General features: G+C 36.6%; 2 protein-coding genes across 2 annotated transcripts; both read left to right on the top strand.

Annotated features, from left to right (window-relative positions):
* The first annotated feature begins 231 nt into the window (after window positions 1–231).
* On the top strand, window positions 232–12028 carry LOC120348508 (uncharacterized). The gene is made up of 10 exons (XM_039418649.2): window positions 232–354; window positions 857–981; window positions 1231–1366; window positions 2226–2489; window positions 3316–3437; window positions 4330–4465; window positions 5169–5447; window positions 6236–6625; window positions 7437–7592; window positions 8715–12028. Exons 1-10 carry the CDS (start codon window positions 306–308, stop codon window positions 8789–8791), a joined length of 1734 nt encoding a protein of 577 aa, XP_039274583.2. The 5' UTR covers window positions 232–305; the 3' UTR covers window positions 8792–12028.
* Window positions 12029–12058: 30 nt separating this feature from the next.
* LOC120348354 (uncharacterized) lies at window positions 12059–19754 on the top strand. The gene is made up of 7 exons (XM_039418472.2): window positions 12059–12197; window positions 12774–13055; window positions 13502–13765; window positions 14925–15073; window positions 15719–15857; window positions 16364–16639; window positions 17313–19754. Exons 1-7 carry the CDS (start codon window positions 12146–12148, stop codon window positions 17318–17320), a joined length of 1170 nt encoding a protein of 389 aa, XP_039274406.2. The 5' UTR covers window positions 12059–12145; the 3' UTR covers window positions 17321–19754.
* The last annotated feature ends 1756 nt before the right edge of the window (window positions 19755–21510 follow it).

Genomic DNA, 21510 nt, shown 5'->3' with positions numbered 1-21510 from the left:
TAATTGAACACGAAGTCAGCAAAATTAATAAATAAATTCTAAATGCCTTCGCATTTTTATTACGAATAAAATCCGACATGGGTGCTGTGTTGTAGGTGCAACTTAGTTTTATTTAAATGCCTGATCATTTCCTATTTCTTATGCCTTGGGAAATTGTAATAACAGCTAGTAACATAGTCCCTATTATTCGAATCTTATTCTTTTGTTGCCCCTCGTTCCAAGTGTGAATTGTTCCTAAATTTTCCGTCTTTATTTAGTACCTTTACAGTTTTAGTATTAAAATGTGAGCCTTAACATGTAACACTATGGGTTGCTGTCAGTCTGCAAATAAAGACAAAGACAAACTTCTTCCAGGTAATTATTTACCTTAAACTATTTTTTCTAAATTATTTGTTTGAAACAGTTTCTCCCGATGATTTAGAATAGGATTTACATATTTATCCTGGGGGAGAAGAAAGCCGATAAGACGCGTGAAGGTGTGGCTCATTGTGCTGAGCGTTAGGAATATGCTCGCCTCTGATTCCTCGTTGCCGTAGGACTGCTCACGTAACCGCTGGTCGGATACGACTTCCTCCACCATGCTTCCGAAAAAACAAGTAATTAACTAATCCCATACCCGACATAGAATCGTAACCGGACGAGAGGCCGTGGTTTGCCATATGGTTAAGCCGTCTTATCAGTTTTCCTCTCTCCATCCTAAGACAGCTTATTCATATTGCAAAACACGGTCTATCGTTTGGTCCATGTCAGGAATAGGAATAAGGAATTATTTGTTTCAGATGCATGGATTGATGATATCAGCTATATTTTAGTTAAGAAACCTACGGTAATAAGTTTACCCCCAATTTATATATAGACTTGGAAATCCATGGTTTAAAAGCAAATCTATCTGAGGAAGACTCATCTATCATTGTTTCATGGAAACCAGTACGTGGCATTTCTGCAGACGTGTTTACACAAATTTTCAAAAATGGACTGGAGGTGACTTCCAAGTTTTTTTATTTATGATAATGATTCATTTATTTATGATAATTATCTTTCTGCACCCCACAGCCCACACTGATTACTCAAGGCTTGTTTCACCAATCAACTCCATGCATAATTAAGAACTGAACATGCTATCCGACTCAATCTGGAGTGGTCATTGGATGAAAATCTGTTTTGCTACAAGAGTCTGGTCAAAAAATGGGCAATTTAAGATAAAATAATTTTAATTTTTTTAATTTTCAGTTAGAAGAACGGGAATGTATTGGGAATTTTTTCGAGTACAAATCTACAGAACATTCATCAAGTTATCAGTTCAAAGTTTGGATTGAAAATGAAGATTTTAATACAAAACCATCCTTGTCTAATATTGTGTACACTCGTAAGTCAATATTTAAAATCGTTGGTGTATCTTATAAAATGGTCCCCATGACACCAGCCACAGTTGCCATAACTTAGATATGCCACTGTTTACAGTGAAAATTGTTCGAATCAAGGTTCTAAGTGCTTATTCAGTGATATATGATACAATATAGCAGTGGTTCTGGACCTTGTAGGGCTAGGGGCTACCAACATGAGTTTTTTAGCACTCATGGCCCCATGTTTATCATTTCATTGGTATTGATAGTGTTATAATGATTGATAAATTACAAATCTCTTTATTTTCAAACAATGCAACAAGGTGAAAGCATCAGGGCAGTTTCATGTTAAGGAAAAACTAAAATCAGTCTTTTGCCTGTGGTCCCTCTTCAACTGCTCTGGGGTCCCCTTTGGGAGCCATGGCTATGGTTGGGAACCACTGCTATATAGAATGGAATATGCAATTTATTATTTTTCATGTACTTGGCGTATTTAAGCATTTTTCAATTTTCAAGAGAAATTTTCCACAGCAAGATAATGCGCACTCACTCAAGAGTAAAGTAGACAGGTCTCAGAGCTATGCTATGTGCGATTACTTAAATGCTCAGAGCTACAGAAACCAATTGGAACGATTGTGAGGCATTACTTCAATTATAAGAACTGGACCATGGACAGCATGATTAGTTGTGGATGCGCCATATTCCTGTAAAAAAGCCCGCCTTTCTGAAATTACGTAAATTGAATCCCTATAATAAGCACTGATTTGTACTCATTTTTTCTCTACCGAGCAGGACAATGTTAAATTTAATAATATTGTTCCAGATTCCCACATACAAAATTACCTACGTTCTAAATTAAATAAAACTTGTTTTAAAATTCAGGACCCGATAAGCTGAAAAATCTCAAAGCAACGGTTTATGGAGACCAAATTAACGTGACATGGGACACACCAGAATGGCAATTTGAAAAATATAAGATAGAAGTGTTCATGGACAAGAAGTTGATATCACCGGTACTTGAGAGATTAAACAGAAATGCGTTCTGTGTACGCCACTGCAAACTTTCTAAACCTTATCGCATCGAGGTTAAAGTAAAGGACAAAAATGGAATATACAGCAAACCAGTGGAAACAGAAGTTGCATTGCGTAAGTGATGAAGGATATTTTCAATAGTTTATTTTTCATTTTAAACAAGGCCGTAGACAAGCAGGCACTGATCTATAGAAAAAACGTTTATTTATTTCTTTTTGAGGAGGGGGGGGGGGGGGTGCAGCCTATTCAGTTCAGCTATAACTCTACCTTTCATTCATTACACCCTCCCCGGGTGAGGTGATAAGTATGGAGTTTAATCTGATGGGATTAGTAAAACTCTTGGTTCTTTCTATCATAGGCCGTATCCCAGATTTTATTATTTTACATAAATAAACAATCTACACAATCATCTACCCATTGACCATTTTTAAAATTTGCTTGGCTCTGCTCTTGCTGCATCAGAATAAGTGTCAGGAACACACTTATCATCAAACCTGGATTAATCTGCCTGGCTTGCAGGTTTGAATCTTGAGGCAGGGGAAATTATATATGGCAGGTTGATTCCTCGCTGTCGTATGGTGATTTATGCCACCAATGGTTATTTACAGCTCTCTCCTCTATCAAATTGGTGTGTCTGAAATGAATATCTAACTATTTCCGTATCTGACATGGACTTGTATCTCAACGATAGGCTGTAGTTTGCAGTATGCTGAAACTACCCAATTTCTTGCGAATGAATATAAAAAGCCTTTCCTAAAACCTCAAAACCTCTATGCGTTAGGATTTCGCTCGCCACCTAACTAACTAATCCCATACCCGACATGGAATGGTAACCGGATGAGAGGTCGTGATTTGCCATATGATTGAGCCGTCTTATCGGCTTTTCTTCCCCCAGGATAAATCTGTAAATCCTATTTTTATCATCAATTTTTTTTTTTAGCTCCTCCTCCTGTACGTTATTTGAAAATCAGAGCTGTTGGTTCCAGCTTCAAGGTCGAGTGGAAACAATCTAAAGCTATAAATAGTTGTGATGTGAAAGTTTATAGAGAAAATAAATTGAAGGTAAGAGCAATGATGCTTTTTTATCTTGAACTCCAATTTTATGCCCCCACCACAACCAGGGTGTAATAGATCGTGGCCGAAAAATTTACCTCTGGAAATTTTGCCGCAGTATATCTCGTCTCTGGAAATTTTGCTGCATAGGAAAAATCGTCGCAAGAGCATTTTACCGTAAAACAAGCATTTGTGATACAAACAGTTAGGGTATGGTCTTAAATAATGAATCTTTTTTAAAGAAAAAGGTACTTCAAAAACCTAACGGTTTTTATCACAAATACTTGTTTACAGCTAGATGCTCTTGCGCCTTTTTTCCTATGGCAAATTTTCTGCGGCGAATTTTCTTAGAACCATAATAAATGGGTAGGCATTGTTGAACCAGAAAGATTCTGGTTTTTATTGGCTGCTTGTACAAGACCTTGTACGATGTAAATGAAGCAAAGAGTAAGAGTCGTTCAAAAAAATGAAAATGTATGGTAACTGAGTTGCAGGCTGTATCAATGCAACTATGACATGGGTGTGCAACCTGCGGCCCGCAGGCCAAATGTGGCCCACAAGCAAAAATTGTGTGACCTGCAAAGAAGTGACAATTTTAAATGGTTTGCCCACAAAATGAGTTTTTAAATTAGTTTAATTTAGTACGTGCCAATAATTTCAATTTCTTTGCGCTGCAATTGCTCGTGAGAAGTGAACAACGCATGTCATAAGATCAACAATCAAAATTTTTATGACTGCAAGTACTTGAAAGCCTATGTTGAATAAAGATGCGCCCAACGGTTTCAACCAGTTATTTATATTTGGCCCTGCTGTATTAAAGGTTGCGTCTATAACATTGAAATATGGTCTTTCTTTTTAAATTGTTCAACATTATTTATACCACATTGGTATTCTACTACAGTGTGAATGTAACAATATCACTTGCCAAGAATTTACATTGAGACAATGCAGACCATCATCAAGATATACTGTTAAAGTTTCACCGAAGAATTTATTCAACTTAGTTGGATCTGCAGCAGAAGGAACTTTTTACTCAGGTATAGTCATTGGCATGCAAGATATAAAGTCAATTTTTGCTGGAGTCTTTTTTAAATTGATGCAGGATTTTGCTCTGTAAAATTGATGGGTAGCACTGATTTTGAAAAAGATGCTGGACCATTTTTCGATGGGGCATGAAAGTAATTAAAAACAAAAATATTTGGGATGTTTGATTTCGTCTGCCTTATTGCGACTATTCACATTTCTTTATTTTGGATATTTACATCCCATTCACATATTTTTAACATGATTTTGGAATAAAACATATTTTCTCCTTATTATTTGTTATTTGTAGCATATTGTTGGCTATTTATATTTGAGGTAGGGCGTGGGACTTGACAAATTTAAAAAAGAAGGCACGGCCTAAAAAGTTTTTAAAATTAGGTACTACGGTCCGATTTTTCCAGAAATTATATTTCGACATCCTCAAACGCACATTTCTACGGTGTTACAGTTCTTTTCATATATAGTCTGGCGCAAATATAAGCAAATTTTACAATGACCATTAAAACTATGAAAGTCATTAGGTCAGAGAAAACCTTCACGTATCCAAAGTTGGACCGATGATCCAAAATAAAGAATCAAGTGTGGCCCGAATCGAATACTTGGTTAAATAGCCCTGACCCAGCGGTTTGCATCATTGGATAAATATCTTCGATTGTGCCCTTGCTTTAAGCGAATTCTCTCCTCTTTCTTGTTTAGATATTTCTCCGATTAAAGAGCTGCGCACTGAGGAAGAAAATGGGCAGATCCATCTTAGATGGAACAAACCAGAAGAGAATAATTTAAAATACAAAGTGAAACTCAGTAAACGAGGTTTTTTTCGCAGAGTGTATCTTCAAACTTTCACAGTCTTCAACAAAAATGAAGTTTCATTCAGTGTCCCGGAGGCAAGAGAGGGAAAGAAATACGATTTTGAGATAAAAGTGAAAAATTCATACGGCATTGAAGGGAGAACCAGAAAAGTTTCACACATATTCAGTGAGTTGGGAATTTATTTATTTACTTGAAAATATTTTTTGGTACTCCAGAAGTATGTGTACCAATATGGAGGTAACTTTTTTTGTTCGCCTATTTCACATCAAGTTGTGTGAAGATGCTGAAACTATTGGCAAGAGATATATTCACTTGGCGAACACAGACAGTCCCCGAACTCGTAATAGAACTAAAATAAGAAAAATCAAATTATGACCTAATGCTAATCTGGTACACATACTACGGGAGTACTGCTTGTTTTTCTACGGCATTAATCCATCATCAACAAGTCTTTGATATTTATCAACATGCAATGAGCTGCTAGCCATTGTAGGGACTGGGGTCTTTTTGTTGCTCACCCCTTTGAATATATCCTGGATTAGGTGATTAGCATGGAAATTGAAAATTGTAAGATATTTAACCTGCATCATCTATATAATTAAGTCTAACACAGCGATTCTCAACTGGGGGCCCGTGGCCCCCAAGGTGGTCACAGAACAGTTGGAGAAGGGCCACAAAGCTAGGAGAAAAACTTATTTCACATTCACTCCGCAAGAAACTCCATATATTGTTTAAACATAATGGAATTTGGAATATATCAATCAAAATTACCTTGTGAATACCACAGGAATGAAAAACAGAGGACCTTGAGTGCTAAACGCCTTTGGAATTGGGCTATGATCCATAAAAGGTGGGAAACCACGGGTCGAATGCTTTAACCACCAATTTTAAGTCACCTTGAAAGCTTTGAATTATGAAACTTTTCCATGTGTTCTATGTTTCTTGCCTTATAGGTGGATTGGTCAAAATTAGGATGCATATTCTTGTAAAGGCTGATCATGATATCACAGTTATTTACGGCTCAGAAGAAAATAGTTTGAAAGCCGATGTTGAAGAGTGGAAAGAAAACGGTTACAAGTCCGCTCATCCCAAACCAATGTCTGTGGTTCTTCACAGCACAAAGAAATACAAGAACAACATTCGTTGCAAAGAGAATACCGTGCAAATTTTCCCGGCGGAAGGCCATGAAATGGAACAACAATGCATGCTCGGTGCCCAAGCGGTGTCACTGAATTTCTGCGTTGAAGCGCGCCACAGTGGAAAGTACACTCTCGAATTCAAGCTAGAAGAAGATGGACAAGCAAGCAGGACTTTGAGAACGAATCCATTTACCATTAATACAGGTATAGATAGATAGTAGTGTTTTCCATATGTCAATTTCATTTGGTCAAACTTGAAAATCCAAGCTAATATTCTATCTGTTAGCAAAATCACGGCCAAGCACTGAAATATCAACAGCTATTAAAAATATTTATACTGATAATGAAGCATTATGCTTTAGTGGAGTGGTTCTCAAACGGTGAGATGCGCCCCACAACGGGGGTTAAACAATTTTTGAGGGGGCTTGAAACTAATTAAATATGAAAATATTTGTAGATTTGATCTTGATCACCTTGTTATGGATTTTTACATTTTTTCATTGTTGAGAGATTGCAGAGAGCTATCGTGCTTGTCTTATTTTCCTGCCTTACAAGCAGTTAATTGTAGCTTATTGTTAGCTATTTATTTTTGAGATGGGGCTTGAGACTTGACAAATTCCAAAAAGAGGGCGCTGCTTGAAACGTGAAAAATTCTAAAAAAGGTGCGTGGTGCGATGGTGTGGCTCAGCGTGCTAAGTGTTAGGAATACGCTCGTCACCGCACCTCTGATTACTCTGCGTGGGTTTGCAGGTTTGTATCCTATGCAGAGATAGTTATGTGCGAGAGGATTGCTAGACTCCTCGCCGCAGTAGGGTGGTTCAAGTAACTGCTGGTCAATTACGGCTTACTCAACAATCAAGTCCATGCTTCCGAAAACAAATAACTAACTAATCCTATACCCGACATAAAATGGTAACCAGAAGAGAGGTTGTGGTTCGCCATATGGTTAAGCCGTCTTATCGGCTCTCCTCTCCCTCAAGATAAATATCTAAATCTTATCTTATCTGATATTCAGGTGCACAGCTGCAACCTACTACTGTGAACCATATTGGGCATCTGCATGCAGCTCTATGTAACCTTGGTGAAAATGGAGGAAGAGTTACTCTCAACAATGGTGCAAATATCAATGTGAATCCGGATCAAGTTCAAAACCATCTTTCAGTTAAAGCAGGTAGGGAAGGTCTGAGTCATTGAATCGACCCTAGTCATCATTTATCAAAGTGACTCGATTCCTCTACATCACTGGTTCCCAACCTTCTTTCTGAATTATCCGATTATTCCGAATCAGAGAGAATTATCAATCACCACATACTAAAGCCAAAACAGCTGCCAACTCAGCGCCTCTTTAACAAAGAATTTGGAATTAATTTGGCTCCGAATGTTTTCCCCAGAGCGACCGCTCCTTGGTCTTCCTGATCTTTGTGCATAAACTACAGATCCAGTTTCCATACATTTATGATGAATTGCATAATTGTGCGTCGTGTAGGAGCCGAATTAATTCCAAATTCTCTGTTAAAGAGGCGTTGAGTTTGCCTTACTGATTTATATGCTTCTTGCCAGCAATTTTGCACCTCATTTTTTGGCTTAATCTCCTTGTCATTCTGTGGGTTGACAAAAAATGCAAACAATACCTAAATTTTACAACTAATCCATACTGTGTTTTCTGAAGAAATAAACGCTCTATGATTAGTACGAGAAAAGCAAATCAAAATGAAGAGTGTATACTTACTTTGAGACACCTTGTATATACGACATGACGCCCCGGGGAAGTTTTGCTCGGAATAAATTCAAAATACTGGCAAATGACATCGCTTTGCTAACAACATCATTACTCTACATCAGGGGTGTGCAACCTTTATTACAGGAGTGCCTGATACTAAAAAACTGGGGGAAGCCACGGGCCACACTTTTATTTAAGATAGCCTTTCTAGTAGTTGCCAGCACGAAATTGATATTATTAATCTTACGGCATTATTAGGGTCCTACAGAAATGGTGAGTTAAAACGCATAAATTTCTGAAGAAAACTGGTCTTCAAATTCATGGTCCCACCTACTTCAAACGAATTCGGTGAAAAACATGTATTCTATAACATTGTATATTTTACAACAAGATTTTGCTTGCTAGGTTTGCACTCAGGCACTTCTCCGTGGGCACAATTTTCCCTTGTGGGCCGCATTTGGCCCGCCGGTCGCAATTTGCACACCCCTGCTCTACATGAATATACCTGGTGGCAGACATGCCCAATATTGACAGATAATAATTGTGATGATGATTCCGTTTGTTTTTTTACAGGACATGTGAGTGCTCATGTGGTCCCTAGAGCATTGAAAGGTGAAAGTTCTGGCTCCTCGAATGCTGCATTCGAATAAGAAGACAACGACACTGCTAGACTTTATTGCACTGAAGAGTTAATATGATTTTTGATATTTTTTCGGAAGATGGAAACTTTTTATTTCTAAAGGGGGTCCGGTGCAGTTATTCTCAAACTTTTTTGATCTCTAGCGACCCCTCAACACTTCGAAAAATGCCAATTGTATTTCATCAATTATTTTGTGCCCTTAACCATGTTTAATAGGAATAAAGCCAACAAACAAAAGCAAAAAGATAATTGAATCAGAGATAAAAATTTTTATCAAATCACAGTCAATGCTAATGGTACCTCGTGCTTGCCAGAGATCTGCTTGGTGGCCACCTAATGGGGCCCAAGGGCCAGACCTGGGTCTACTGGTTGAGAAAATGCACAATGAGAAGCTTTTTACTTAATGTAGAGCTTTAGTAAATTGTTTTCCAAATATATTTGTAGCCCTAATATACAGTGGCCTCTTGTTGGCAGAGAAAACACCTCAAAAATAAGAGTTTTAAAATGATGAGAGATATTTATTTTGAGACTATGGAATTTAAATCCAAGCTGTGCAACCTGTGACGCCCACGTAGTCTAACACATCGGTTTGCAATCTATCACTACTACACTACCAGTGGGCCATGGGCCACAGTAACATTTTCATGGGCCACAATATGTTTGTTATTTATGAAGAGGTTCAATTTTATTGTAGTAGTAATGAATGATAATAAAGTGATGTGTCTATTTTTATAAAAAAAATTTTTTGTTTTTCTGTAATTCTTCCCTTGTATAAAAAAGTTGATGTTCTACAGAATTTTTCTGCAAGTAAAATGTGCCACGAATTAATAAAGATTGGGAACCACTGGTCTAACACCTGCCTGGTAATTCCACACAGCATAACTTTGCTTCGCTTGCGCTGATTGCTGGGTTCTCCCATAGTGTATGTACCAGGTCAGGGTTAGGCCATACTTTCATTCGAATTTTCTTTTTTTTAGTTCTACTAAAAGTTCGGGGACTGTCTGTGTTAGCCAAGTGAATATACCCCCTGCCCATAGGTTTCAGTCCCTTTACACAACTTGATGTAAAGTAGGCGAACAAAATCAGTTACCTCATATTAGTACACACACTTCTGGAGCGCCGATTGCTGCATATCCTTACGACTAGATGTCACTGATATACTATATACACGAAATAAATCTTCATTTCTTCAGTTCCTGACACTAATATTTTATTTTTCTTAATCGTGTATTTTAACCCGATTTCTTATCAATTTGTTTTTTCGCTATATTTGCTGCTCAAATTCAGCAAGGTAGTGACGCTGACCCTCATGAACTGCTATGAAATCAACATTTTCCGTTTTTGTTAGTTTTATTATTATATGCATTTCATTGCTTTACATTGATTATTGCACATAAATGTCTGAGTCTGTTCTACTTCAGAACAATAAAACCTCTCGCAACCTCTCAAAGAATTCTTTGTTCAGCTGATATTTTCATACTTTTATGCTGTTTATTTTTTTCTCCATTTTTTAGCTATATTTCATTATATTTGGGAACATGGATTTCATACACAATACTTAAATCATTGTTAGATCTCAAGAATACCCAACTTAAAATTTTAGACCTTTCCAGTTACTCACACTCGCTAATGAAAGTATTTTGTTTATGCGCTCCTTCATTTTAATCAATACATCCGCTATTTAGTGTGTGTGTGGGAGAGGGGGAGGGTTATAACTGAAAAATGTCCTAAGTTTTATATACAGGGTGTTATAATATTCTGTTACAGTAGCATATAAAAACCATTTGAAATTTCAAGCTTTTTTACATTATAGCCCCCCTGTATATCTTTGCTCCAACGAAAGTCGATAAGATGACTGAATGCTTAGCTGCTGATCGCTATATGCTGACTGTCAGTATGAATTTGCATGTTTGATACTAATTATTTGTAAATACTCGCAGTGAAGCCATGGTAACTCATGCCACATTTTTCAGAATTGAGCCTTTTTATCTTACGGTATGTCATTTCGTACCAGATGCCACATTTTTGTCTGTGTTTCGATGCTGTACTTTTTTTCGTTTTATTTCTATGTCCATTTTTGGGATTTACTATACAAATATAAAAGCTACAAATCTGCATTTCAATTTTATTACTGCGGCCAAATATTTTGTCAACCTCATTCGAGATCTTAAATTTGCTACTAGTAACAGCATAGTAAAATTGTTGCTTCATCCATTAAGTTCCTAATTTTTATATTATGTGGCTTCTATTTCACTTTTTTTCTATGTGAACTGTACCATACCTGCTTCGTATATTTTCATCATTTCTTCAACTGAATTATCTTTGCACTTCATTATGGTTCTTATTTTTTTCATTGGTGCTTCCTTGCTTCATCACTCTATGTACATGAATTTACTATTTTATATGAGCTTGATATATTGAAGCAATATCTCCTTGTTTGAAAGCTTCAGTACGCTGCTTGGAAAAATGCAACTATCCCATATCTTGATTTGTGCCTATTTGAAAAATTGTGAGGGAGGCCCATATCATGGGTTCAACTGAAATTACCATTCATTAAAGACTAAAAACGACTTATATCCTCGCATATAAGCTGAACATAAAAATGGCCCTAAAATGATGAATTTATTAAATTTTGCATATCCGCCGACCCTACAAATCATAACACGCCATATACGCTCCTATCACAGCAAATGGTTGCAGAAGAGAATCAGTACGATCGGAGTTATGTACATATTAGACAAATTTTTAGTGGGATCAGAGTTATTCATGTATAAGCCGATCCCTTAGTTTGGCAACCTTTTTTTTGAGTTTTAAACTCGTCTTATATGCGAAGATATACGGTATGTCATCTAATTGGAATGATTTGGACTCTTACTCAACTATCCACCGTTGAGACTTCTTAACTCAATGACTGACTCGACTTCAAAAATCAGTCAGGGTAATTCTACTCAACATTGATTTGAATAGCAATAGAAGTAGCATTTTGTAAAATTTGTCCAATTCAAAATCAAAATGTTTTTAAATTTGTTACATTAGGTCTGAAAAGGTGAAACTAATCTTAAAACGTTGCCGTAGAAAATGTGACAAGGCAGACAACTAACCACTTCTCTCAGTTGGCAAGTTGTCTTTAGTTAGTTGTCTGTGCAAGCGTTTTGTCCTCCTTCATATGCCAACTCCATTTGAAGTTTGAGTTTATTGAAGTTTATTGAATATGAATGTGACTCTTTTCTTAATTCTATTTACAGAATTAAGAGTGTGATGACAGTTTGATATTGTCAGACTGTGGTTGGTTTGCAACTGTCTTATGCCCTACAGTAGGTAACAATCATAACTGTTTGCAACTCTAAAGCAACACGATCAAGAAATGGCTGCAGCTGCAAGAGCATTGGACAATGGGGAACAGAATGAAAACCTTGGTGAGTTAAAAGTGTTCATAAAAACCTTTCATAATTGGCATTCTTAGTAATGTTGACAAAAGTAAAACACTAAAATATCATAAATGAAGAAAAAAATGCTAGTAAAAATACATTTCTGTTTGGGGGTCGACTCACCCACTGCCAGAAATCAATGGAGCATGAGTAGCCAGAATAATATTATTATCTTAACAGGGCATTGATGCTGTCCATGGTACCTACATTCTTTTATCTGTCTAGATGAAGAGTTCTTAAACTTTTTGAGCCACGGCATTTTTTAGAATTTTCCAAGTCTCTCGCCCTACCTGGAAAATATCTGGCTAACAATAAGTTACAAATAACAGTTAGTAAGGCGAGTATGTTTTGTACAAGAAACCACCATACGGCTTCCTTCACCATCAAGTCCATGCTTCCAAAAACAAATAATTGGCCAACTAATCCCAAACCCGACATGAACTGGTAACCAGATAAGCGAACATGGTCAGCCATATGCTTTCCCCCGGGATAAATATGCAAATCCTATACTATCCTATCATAGTTGCACAACTATAGCTGAAGATAAATAATTTTTTCATACAGGACCGAAAATCAGTGATTTGAAAGCTGAATTTAAATACTTGAATGATGACGGTTCACAAAGTTGTATCGAGGTTAAGTGGGAATTTGTAAATGCTCCGGATGAGAATGATGCTCGAGTGCTCATCGAAATTATTAAAAATGGCACAAAAGAAGGGGAGGCTCATAATGAATATAATGATAATCGTTTTATTCACAATCAACCACAACCATCATCAAGCTATAGGTTTAAAGTTACAATTGAGAATTCTGAACAATCTCTCACCTCTGAAATTGTGCATACACGTAAGTCTTCAGGTTGGGAAAAATAGGTGCTATGTTAAAACAAATATTGGTTTTTAATTAATAATAGGCATCAAAATCTATACAGGTCAGGAATTTTCTTATCAATCATGGTTTAATCAAGGCTGCTATAACAACTGAAGAGGCGATTTGCAAACTATATCACTTTATTCAGCTACTAGGATAGGATATCCCTATTTTACTGTCCCAAGATTTGACTTTCTAATGGAATTGGGAAATACCAGTTATATTTTTTAGACTATATTTAACATGGGGGCAATCATATTCGAATAGTGTTATATTATAAAATTAAAATTGAATGATGAATTATCATTTTAAATAAAAATAAGAATTCCAAAAAGTGATTTTCATGAAATATCATAAATTTTGAGTTTTGTTTAAATAATATAGGTCAGTATTATAGGTTTTGAGCTATTTCTCACTTTCAGCTGCAAACTGTGTGAAAAATCTTGAGGTCACCTGTTCTGGACACGACAAGATAGAAGCGAAATGGGACATACCAGATGGAAAATTTATAGATTATGAGATAAATGTGGATGAGGCTTCGAAGCCAAAAGTAGTAAGCAAGATACTGGACAGGAATGAGTATCGCGGAAAAGGCTTCACTGATAATCGTGTGTATACTGTTAGAGTTGAAGTTCGAAATCAATATGGATTGCACAGCAAAGCACAGGAGGCAAATGTTCAGTTTAGTAAGTCTACATAAAACTATGTTATATGTTATTTGTTAACTCGTGTTATTTTTTATAAATTCTAAAATAATGGAAGTTTCTCCCACATAACATTTCATGTACCGTAATTTTTTTAAAAAGGATAGGATTTATCAGAGAAAAAAAGCCAATGAGACGGCTTGGAAGTGAAATAAGGTGAATTAAGATTTAGACAAGATGTACATCTATTACGTTATTCAAAAGATAACAATGCAATCTGATCTGATTTCGGATGAAAACTGCTGTTATCAAAAGTAAATATTGTATTGAGTGACATGTATCCTGTTAGTGGTTAAAAGACAGATGTTAATAAGATGTCAATGTCAAAAAGACGGTTTAATCATAAGGCGAACCACGACTTCTCGTTTGGTTACCAGTCCATGTGGGGTATAGAATTAATTAGCCAGTTATTTAGAAGCATGGACTAGATGTTGGAGGAAGTCGTAACTGACCAGCAATCTTCTCGCACATCATCAACCCTGCATGAGATTCAGACCTGCGAATCCACGCAGGGTAATCAGAGGTGCAGTGGCACACGTATCCCTAGCGCATAGTTCGATGTGTCACATCGCCGATTTGTCACATGTTAACTAGGTACAATATGGCGCGGCGGTGTGGCTCAACGGGCTAGGCGTTAGGAATACGCTCGCCACCGCACCTCTGATTACTCTGCTTGGGTTCGCAGGTTCGAATCCCATGCAGGGATGGTTATGTGCGAGAGGATTGCTGGACTCCTCGCCGTCGTTGGGTGGTTCACGTAACCGCTGGTCGGTTACGGCTTCCTCCACCACCAAGTCCATGCTTCCGAAGACAAACAATATAACTAATCCCATACCCGACTTGGAATGGTAACCGGACGAGAGGCCGTGGTTCGCCATATGGATAAGCCGTCTTATCGGCTTTCCTCTCCCCCGGGATAAATATGTAAATCCTATCCTATCCTATGGATGTGTGAGTTGTCATGGGATTTAACCTGACATTTTCAGATGAATTCAGAATTTCTTTGTAAAAAAAAAATTTTCAAACAACTTATCAATGTCATACATACCGTAATTTAATTGAAATGCCTTGAATGTTTATAACTAATATCTCTCCCAAGTACATCGTTTTTTTAAATAACATTCCCTCTTTGTAAAAACAGCTCCGGCCAAAGTTACATCATTAGCAATCAAGAAGAGCTCCTCTGAGAAGTTGAAAGCTAGTTGGAAACAGGACCAACGCACTGCAAAATGTGAAGTTAGGATTTATAAGAAAAATATTGCTGTTGAAAAAAGTGTTAGAGACCCTGAGGTAATTTGTTTCACTTAGTATAATCATCGGCATCTTCACAAATTTCTTCAATTCCCGACTCTGGTTTCATGTTATGACTTCTAGAGTGTGAATAAAATAATGAAGCATGATGTTTATATGTGTTTAGATTTTAGATTATTGTTTAAATTTTACCTTTTTTATTTGAAATTAATTCATCTCATACACCCTTATCTTTTCATATTGTTTTAGTAGCTCTTGGTATTATCATGGTTGGCCATAACATTCACACAGACATTTGTCTGTTTTACTTCTGAGTGAGTGCATTACCATATCTTTATAGTTAGTATAGGATTTACATAATTATCCCAAGGGAGAGGAGAACTGATAAAACAGCTTAATCATATGACGAATCACAGTCTCTCGTCCGGTTACAAGCCCTATCCGGTATGGGATTAGTTAGCCAGTTATTTGTTTTCAGAACCATGAACTTAACTTTCAGTAGCTGTTGATATACTGTGGTCACCTGTAACCTTGTTTAGTAGTCTTTTTTACTGCTAAGTGAGTGTGTTTTGAGCAAATTGTTCTGGAAAATTTCTGTACTCAAATCCTTCCCTGGAGGGGAAATGCAGATTAACCAATTGAATGGTGTCTGAATCATTAAAGCTTTCATATTTTCATTTTCAGCCATTTGATATTAATAAACATGTCAGAAGGAAAAAATATAAATGGGAGAAGTGTGCTGCAACACAATATACTGTTGAGGTTTGCCCAAAAAATTCAGCTGATAGTGAAGGACTAGTATCATCAACCGACTACAAAACTAGTATGTTTTTGCAGTAAATATTATGGGGATAATTAGAACAAGATTAAAGCCTGCTCACGCATTCAGTGTTATCAGAGATGTCATCGTGACTAACATGCAATGCAATGTGGCAACTGTCAATCAATATCAGTCTCCCCACGAGGTGTTTGTTCGGGAGGCTCCATTCATTGACTTCAGTCATCATTTATCAAAGACTAGCTTCATATAAATGAAATTAATCGTACTTATAAGATATCAAGTAGGAGTTTTGGTCGGCTCAAGACTCTGGTGACCCTCGTCTAGGATTGCTAGTTTAGTTTTATGGGACTTCTACTTAATTAACGCTGTTTGTGACCCCAATCTGGGCGGTGAGTTCTAGAATTTATACTTGACATCAAATTCCCAGCCATTTGAAAAAGAATTTGATTACAACCCCGGTTGTTCCAAGATATTTTTGTTTAAAAGGCTTTCACAATATTTAATATTTATGAAAGTCCAATAACTGCAGCTGGTATTTCACAATTTAGAAATTCCTGTGCCAGAAGATCCACAAGTTTCTGAAGAAGAAGGCCAGATCAAAGTTGAGTGGGGAGCTGTATGTGAAGGAATCATCAGATACAAGGTCAAGATTAAGAAAGTGAAACTCTTTCGAAATCAATACATTCGCACATACTTCGTTAAAGAAAATTTTGTTCTAGTCGATCTGCCGCAATGGGAATATGGAGACAAATACGAGTTCCAGATAAGAGTACAAAACTCTGATGGTATAAAAGGGGAAAAAATAAAAGTTTATCATAGAATCGGTGAGTATTTGTTCTAGTCAAGAAAGTGTCTATTCAAAATCTATGTCTTTTTTCTCAACAACTGTGTAATTAATTATGAGGCAATATGCTAAACTACAAAGATTTTGTTTTTTCTAGAGGTGGTGGTTTTCTAATGTTAGTGGCAGCTTGTTGAAAGCCTTTTTTTTGGGGAAAAAGCCAAGTTGAGTCACTGTCATTTTGTTTGGTTGACTCAAGCCTCCTATTTTACTAAGATTATGCTGCGATAAGTCAGGTTGAAGAACATTTTAACATAATATTTGACACAAGTCACAAGTTGTGGAATAAAATGAAAATTTTAGTCACACTGTGACGCTTTCATTGTACGAAATGATAATATTTCAAATGAAACTGCTATGGAATTTGCAGAAATAATCTTTGTGGTCAATTCTTGCTCTAAATTAACCTTTCACTGGATACAGAACTGTGAATTACCGTAGTCTATTTGTGTTGTGGGATTGATTGATTACCTGATTTAACCGAGAACAGTCGTATTGCTCTTTTCAGTCCAATCCCCAATCAGTCAACGCCCCTCCATATTCATTCTAAAATATAAAGAAATAGACCATAATGGCTAAAGCGTTCACTGTGTTTGATTTTGATAAAACTCTTGGGCATGAAATTCTTATCCTAATCAAAATTATTTTGTTTTTAGGAAAGTGAAAAAAATTTCCAGAGCTGACTCCATAAAGAATAATTTTTTGTTTTCTGAATTGCAAAATTGTATTAAATCTATATTTTGATTATACATGACAATATTATAATATTTAAATGATGATTACCAATTGTTTGATTTTTGATTAAAATTGATATTTATGTCTTTGTGCAAGCAGCCAGCCAGTTAGCTGGCCTGTTCTGCATTGCCTACCTAAATTTATACTCACTCAGAAGATTCAACCATTAGACAATGCCAATAAAATCGAGCTCATCACACCCACTTGAATTAAAATAAATTTATTAAATTCTTTGACATCTTGTGGTTTGGTTGTCCCTCTATCTCGTGGACCCTCAAGATCTTCATTTTGCTGATCTATGCTTCATTTTGGTGGGGGTAACTTTCTGCTTGTAATGGTGTTTCACATTTTGTCTGGGCAAGACTATGTATTCTTTGATAAGGTATTGGTGGCCTTTAGTTGAGCAATAAACTGAATGAATGTTGCTTGAACCTTTGATGTCTCGCTTATGATGTGAACATAATTTATCTATTTTCCAATCTTTAGTGCCATGAAACTAGATTTTTTTATTCTGAATTTCCGTTGTTCATTTTTTGTTTCATTCTATGCACTCCAATGTTTTCAAAGTGTGGCAGGGATACCCTGTGAATATCATTTACCGTATTTTCTATGCAAATGTTCTTACGCAAAATTTTATTGCCTCAATTTAAGTAAATTAACTACCTACAATTTGTTTTACTTGTGTTCAAAGTCATTTTTTTTTAATTTATGCAAATTTCTCACCTGATTTAATTCTATGTGCCATTCTTTTATTTTCTTTTGCGCTGCGCCAATATAAAAATACCTTCTATATATTAGTTATTCTCACGCTGTATTAAGTATATATGTATGGCTTTATATTGATTGTTCATGGGATTCATGGGTTGATTCATCATGCTCAGCTTTAGGATATATACTTGCTAATTATCTCACTGCTTATCCAAGGTTTCGTTTGCTCTCCTGATTTCATAATTAGTTTTTATTTGCTTGTTTTTATTAATCATTTTATCGGCTGTTATGCTGAGCATGGATTCGAAATAAACTTATCAACTAATTCATATTTGTTATTAGTTACTGATGATAGATAGGCTTCAGTAGTGGTTCTAACCTTTTTTTCAATACATCCTTTTTTGCCTACTTCGAATTTTGTTATTCCTTCCTCGCTTTTTTTAAATTTGAGTCTCCACCACCTGATATAGTGCCGAAATAAGCTTGTAACAAAAGTGTTTTATGTGTGGATTTCAAATGGAGTTTTTATTTTACACTAATTTCCCCAAATTTGATTGATTCTTGCTGTTTTATGAAATAGCTCGATTGATTTTCCGGGTCTAATAATATCTACTAGTCCTGTAATGTCCAATCTCTTTGGTGGAGCGGAGCACCAATGAAAAAAACATTTTAGAGCAGGGGTCGGGAACCTTTTTGGCCAAGAGAGCCATAAAAGGCACATACTCGTATTCTCGATTGCATTTCCGTGCGAGCCATATAGGCCTATAATTTCTTCACTTAATCAGGCCTGAAATTTTTACTCAAAAGTCAACACATCCTGATACTGCATGTTGTCGCTGAGGGCTTCGAAAGGGTGCTCACATGCAGCACAAGTTGAAATCTACGATACTCATCAGTGTCATCAGCCTTTTTATGTTTAGGCATCTCCACAGTATTTTAAAAACTAGGAATCCCCTAGTTTTGTCACAATGCCTGTCTGGTAATTCTCTCGCATAACATAGACATGCGCTGGGCGCGCGTTCTCAAACTTATTGGCAAATTTGGCTATAAAAGAGTTTGAAAACTCGTAACAATAGTAAGCTTAGCTTTAGAATATTAGATTTTTCTGGGAGCCCTATGCCGTCACCAAAAGAGCCACGGGTTCTAGACCCCTGTTCTAGAGGGTGAAGGGACCCTTGCGCATTGGTTTTATTGTCTGAATTGTGTAAATTATAAATACATAACGAAACAAATCTAATACTGGCAAAACATAAGTTCAACTATAGTGGTAAACCTGATATTTGGTTATATTTAATATTCATATATTAATATAGACCCTTAGGTTTGAATGTAAAGTTGTGTAAAGTCTGTACTGTACTGGCAGAACCCCCAGAGGGCCACGGAACCTAGGTTGAAAACCACTACATTAGAGTAATGCTCCACTTTTGTACTGATTCAAGTATCGTGTGAATTCATATTTATTGGTGTGTACTGAACCATCATAATTCTATATAGTTTCAGTGGTCTTCGCATTTCAGTTGGTCGCCTGTAAATTTGCCTAGAGATGAATTTCCTTGGCGACTTGTAACTTTACTCAGATATGAGCCTATTTTACCTTCCTTCCTTCAATTCAATGCTCTTTTGTTTGTTTTTAGCTTATCTGTTGTGAATCTGTGTGATTCTGTTCTCTGATAATAAAGCAATGATAACCGCTTTAAAATCGTTGTAATTCACCGCAGATCGCTGGCTTAGCAAGGACATGGTTCATCTTCATTCATGGGTGCTAGATTTTCCTATTTATCATGTGAAGAGGAAAAGTGATAAAACAGGCAATCTGGGGTCATATACGCATTAAATGAAACATTAGAGCTGCAAAAATGTCTCTCAAATTGATAAAAACGGAAAAATATGAAGTGAAATCAAGCTCCACCGTGTTCAGGAAGACCAATCAATCAATCTTTTATTTGTCAACACAAAAACAAGCATATAGAAGACTTGCACGGGTCACGTGACTTTGTTACTGGACGGCAATAAAACAAAAACGTCCATTTGGCTCCTGTTAGTTGCAAGTCGGATTATACGTTTCCGTTTTGTTTGGCTGTTGAAAATGGTTATTTCGTATTGTTCTGTTGGCTGTACGTATAGTATAGACAACGAAATGGATCTTCAGTTATATTCCACTGATTTCAAAAGATCCGGAACGCACTTCGTTGATGGTGAGTGATAATGTGGTGATAGTGTGCCGTTATCATTTTTTTCCTCATTTCAATGGAAAGCAGATGACAAACTACTGTTATTAGTAGGCCTAGGCGTGGGCCTACTTGCAGTTGCAGACTTGACTTGTGTAAGACAGTAAGGAATTAATATTCAATTACTATAAGGTATTGTTTCCCTAATTAGCAGGTAATCTATTACTAAGTGTGAAAGGTTGAATAGATAACTAAAGTTTCACACCAGTGGTCATGCAAAAAATAACCAGAATTCAATCGAATTCGCCATCTAGGAATACGCTCGCCACGGCCTCTCTGATCACCTGGGAGTTTCACAGGTTTCAATCCCATGCGGGGATAGTTATGTGCGAGAGGATTGCAGCTCTACTCCCACCGAGGGTGGTTCACATGACCGCTGATCGGTTACGACCATTCCCCACCATCCAAGTCCATGCTTCTGATAACAAATAACTTGCTCCCCCTCCTCCCCAGATAAATCCTATCCTAATGGTGCTTGTACAACTGATCCATAATGTCTTTTTGTTGTCATTGGTAAAAAAGATATGCTACCCGGAATCAAACTTATTTGGGACTAGTGTCTGTGGTGGGATATGGACCTAAATTTCACACTCCTTGATCGTTAGATTTTATGAAAACTCTATCTGTATCCATTATCTTACAGATATGGGTGCGACCATGGAATAGATGTATGGCAAAGTATAAGTTGCAACAAGACCACAGTGGCACAAGACCTCAGCTTGCGTGACTTGATAATACATCCTCAGTATCCATTTATTGATGCTTATCGTAATGACAAAGTAACTTGTGATTACTGTGGATTGGTGGAGATAAAGTGTCCATTGTGCTTTAACAAAAGCAACTTCAAGACGACCCTATCAAGAAAAAAAATTGTTTCGGTGGGTCTGGTAGTGAAGATTTTAGTCTAACGTTGGACACCGATACTACAACCAGATACAGTTGCCAATGAAACTTACCGAGGCGTAATATTGCGACTTTGTGATCTGAAAGGAAATTCTGATGGGTAGCCGGCTAGGCGCAACCTTTTGTTTAAAGAATTTATGAGATATGACTTAAGAGTCTAAACTTTTATTTGAGAGGGGTGTAACCCAAGCTAATTTGCAAATGGTATTCATGTTACCAAATGTATCACACACTTTACAGTAATTATAAATTATATTTGAAAAATAAAGCACATCAAAAA

This window comes from Styela clava, chromosome 1 (genome assembly GCF_964204865.1).
Source record: "Styela clava chromosome 1, kaStyClav1.hap1.2, whole genome shotgun sequence".
In the NCBI taxonomy this organism is placed as follows: domain Eukaryota; kingdom Metazoa; phylum Chordata; class Ascidiacea; order Stolidobranchia; family Styelidae; genus Styela; species Styela clava.
The sequence above is the reverse complement of the archived record's forward strand: the minus strand, read 5'-3'. Positions and strand labels throughout refer to the sequence as shown.

What these genes read in the sequence shown, in the direction of transcription:
- LOC120348508 (XM_039418649.2), top strand. Translation starts at nt 306, where the DNA reads ATGGGTTGCTGTCAGTCTGCAAATAAAGACAAAGACAAACTTCTTCCA. An exon ending in ATAGAGAAAATAAATTGAAG is followed by an intron (nt 3,438 to 4,329) that starts GTAAGAGCAATG and finishes ATTCTACTACAG; the next exon opens with TGTGAATGTAACAATATCAC. An exon ending in AAAAGTTTCACACATATTCA is followed by an intron (nt 5,448 to 6,235) that starts GTGAGTTGGGAA and finishes CTTGCCTTATAG; the next exon opens with GTGGATTGGTCAAAATTAGG.
- LOC120348354 (XM_039418472.2), top strand. Translation starts at nt 12,146, where the DNA reads ATGGCTGCAGCTGCAAGAGCATTGGACAATGGGGAACAGAATGAAAAC. An exon ending in GGAACAGAATGAAAACCTTG is followed by an intron (nt 12,198 to 12,773) that starts GTGAGTTAAAAG and finishes TTTTTCATACAG; the next exon opens with GACCGAAAATCAGTGATTTG. An exon ending in GGAGGCAAATGTTCAGTTTA is followed by an intron (nt 13,766 to 14,924) that starts GTAAGTCTACAT and finishes TTGTAAAAACAG; the next exon opens with CTCCGGCCAAAGTTACATCA.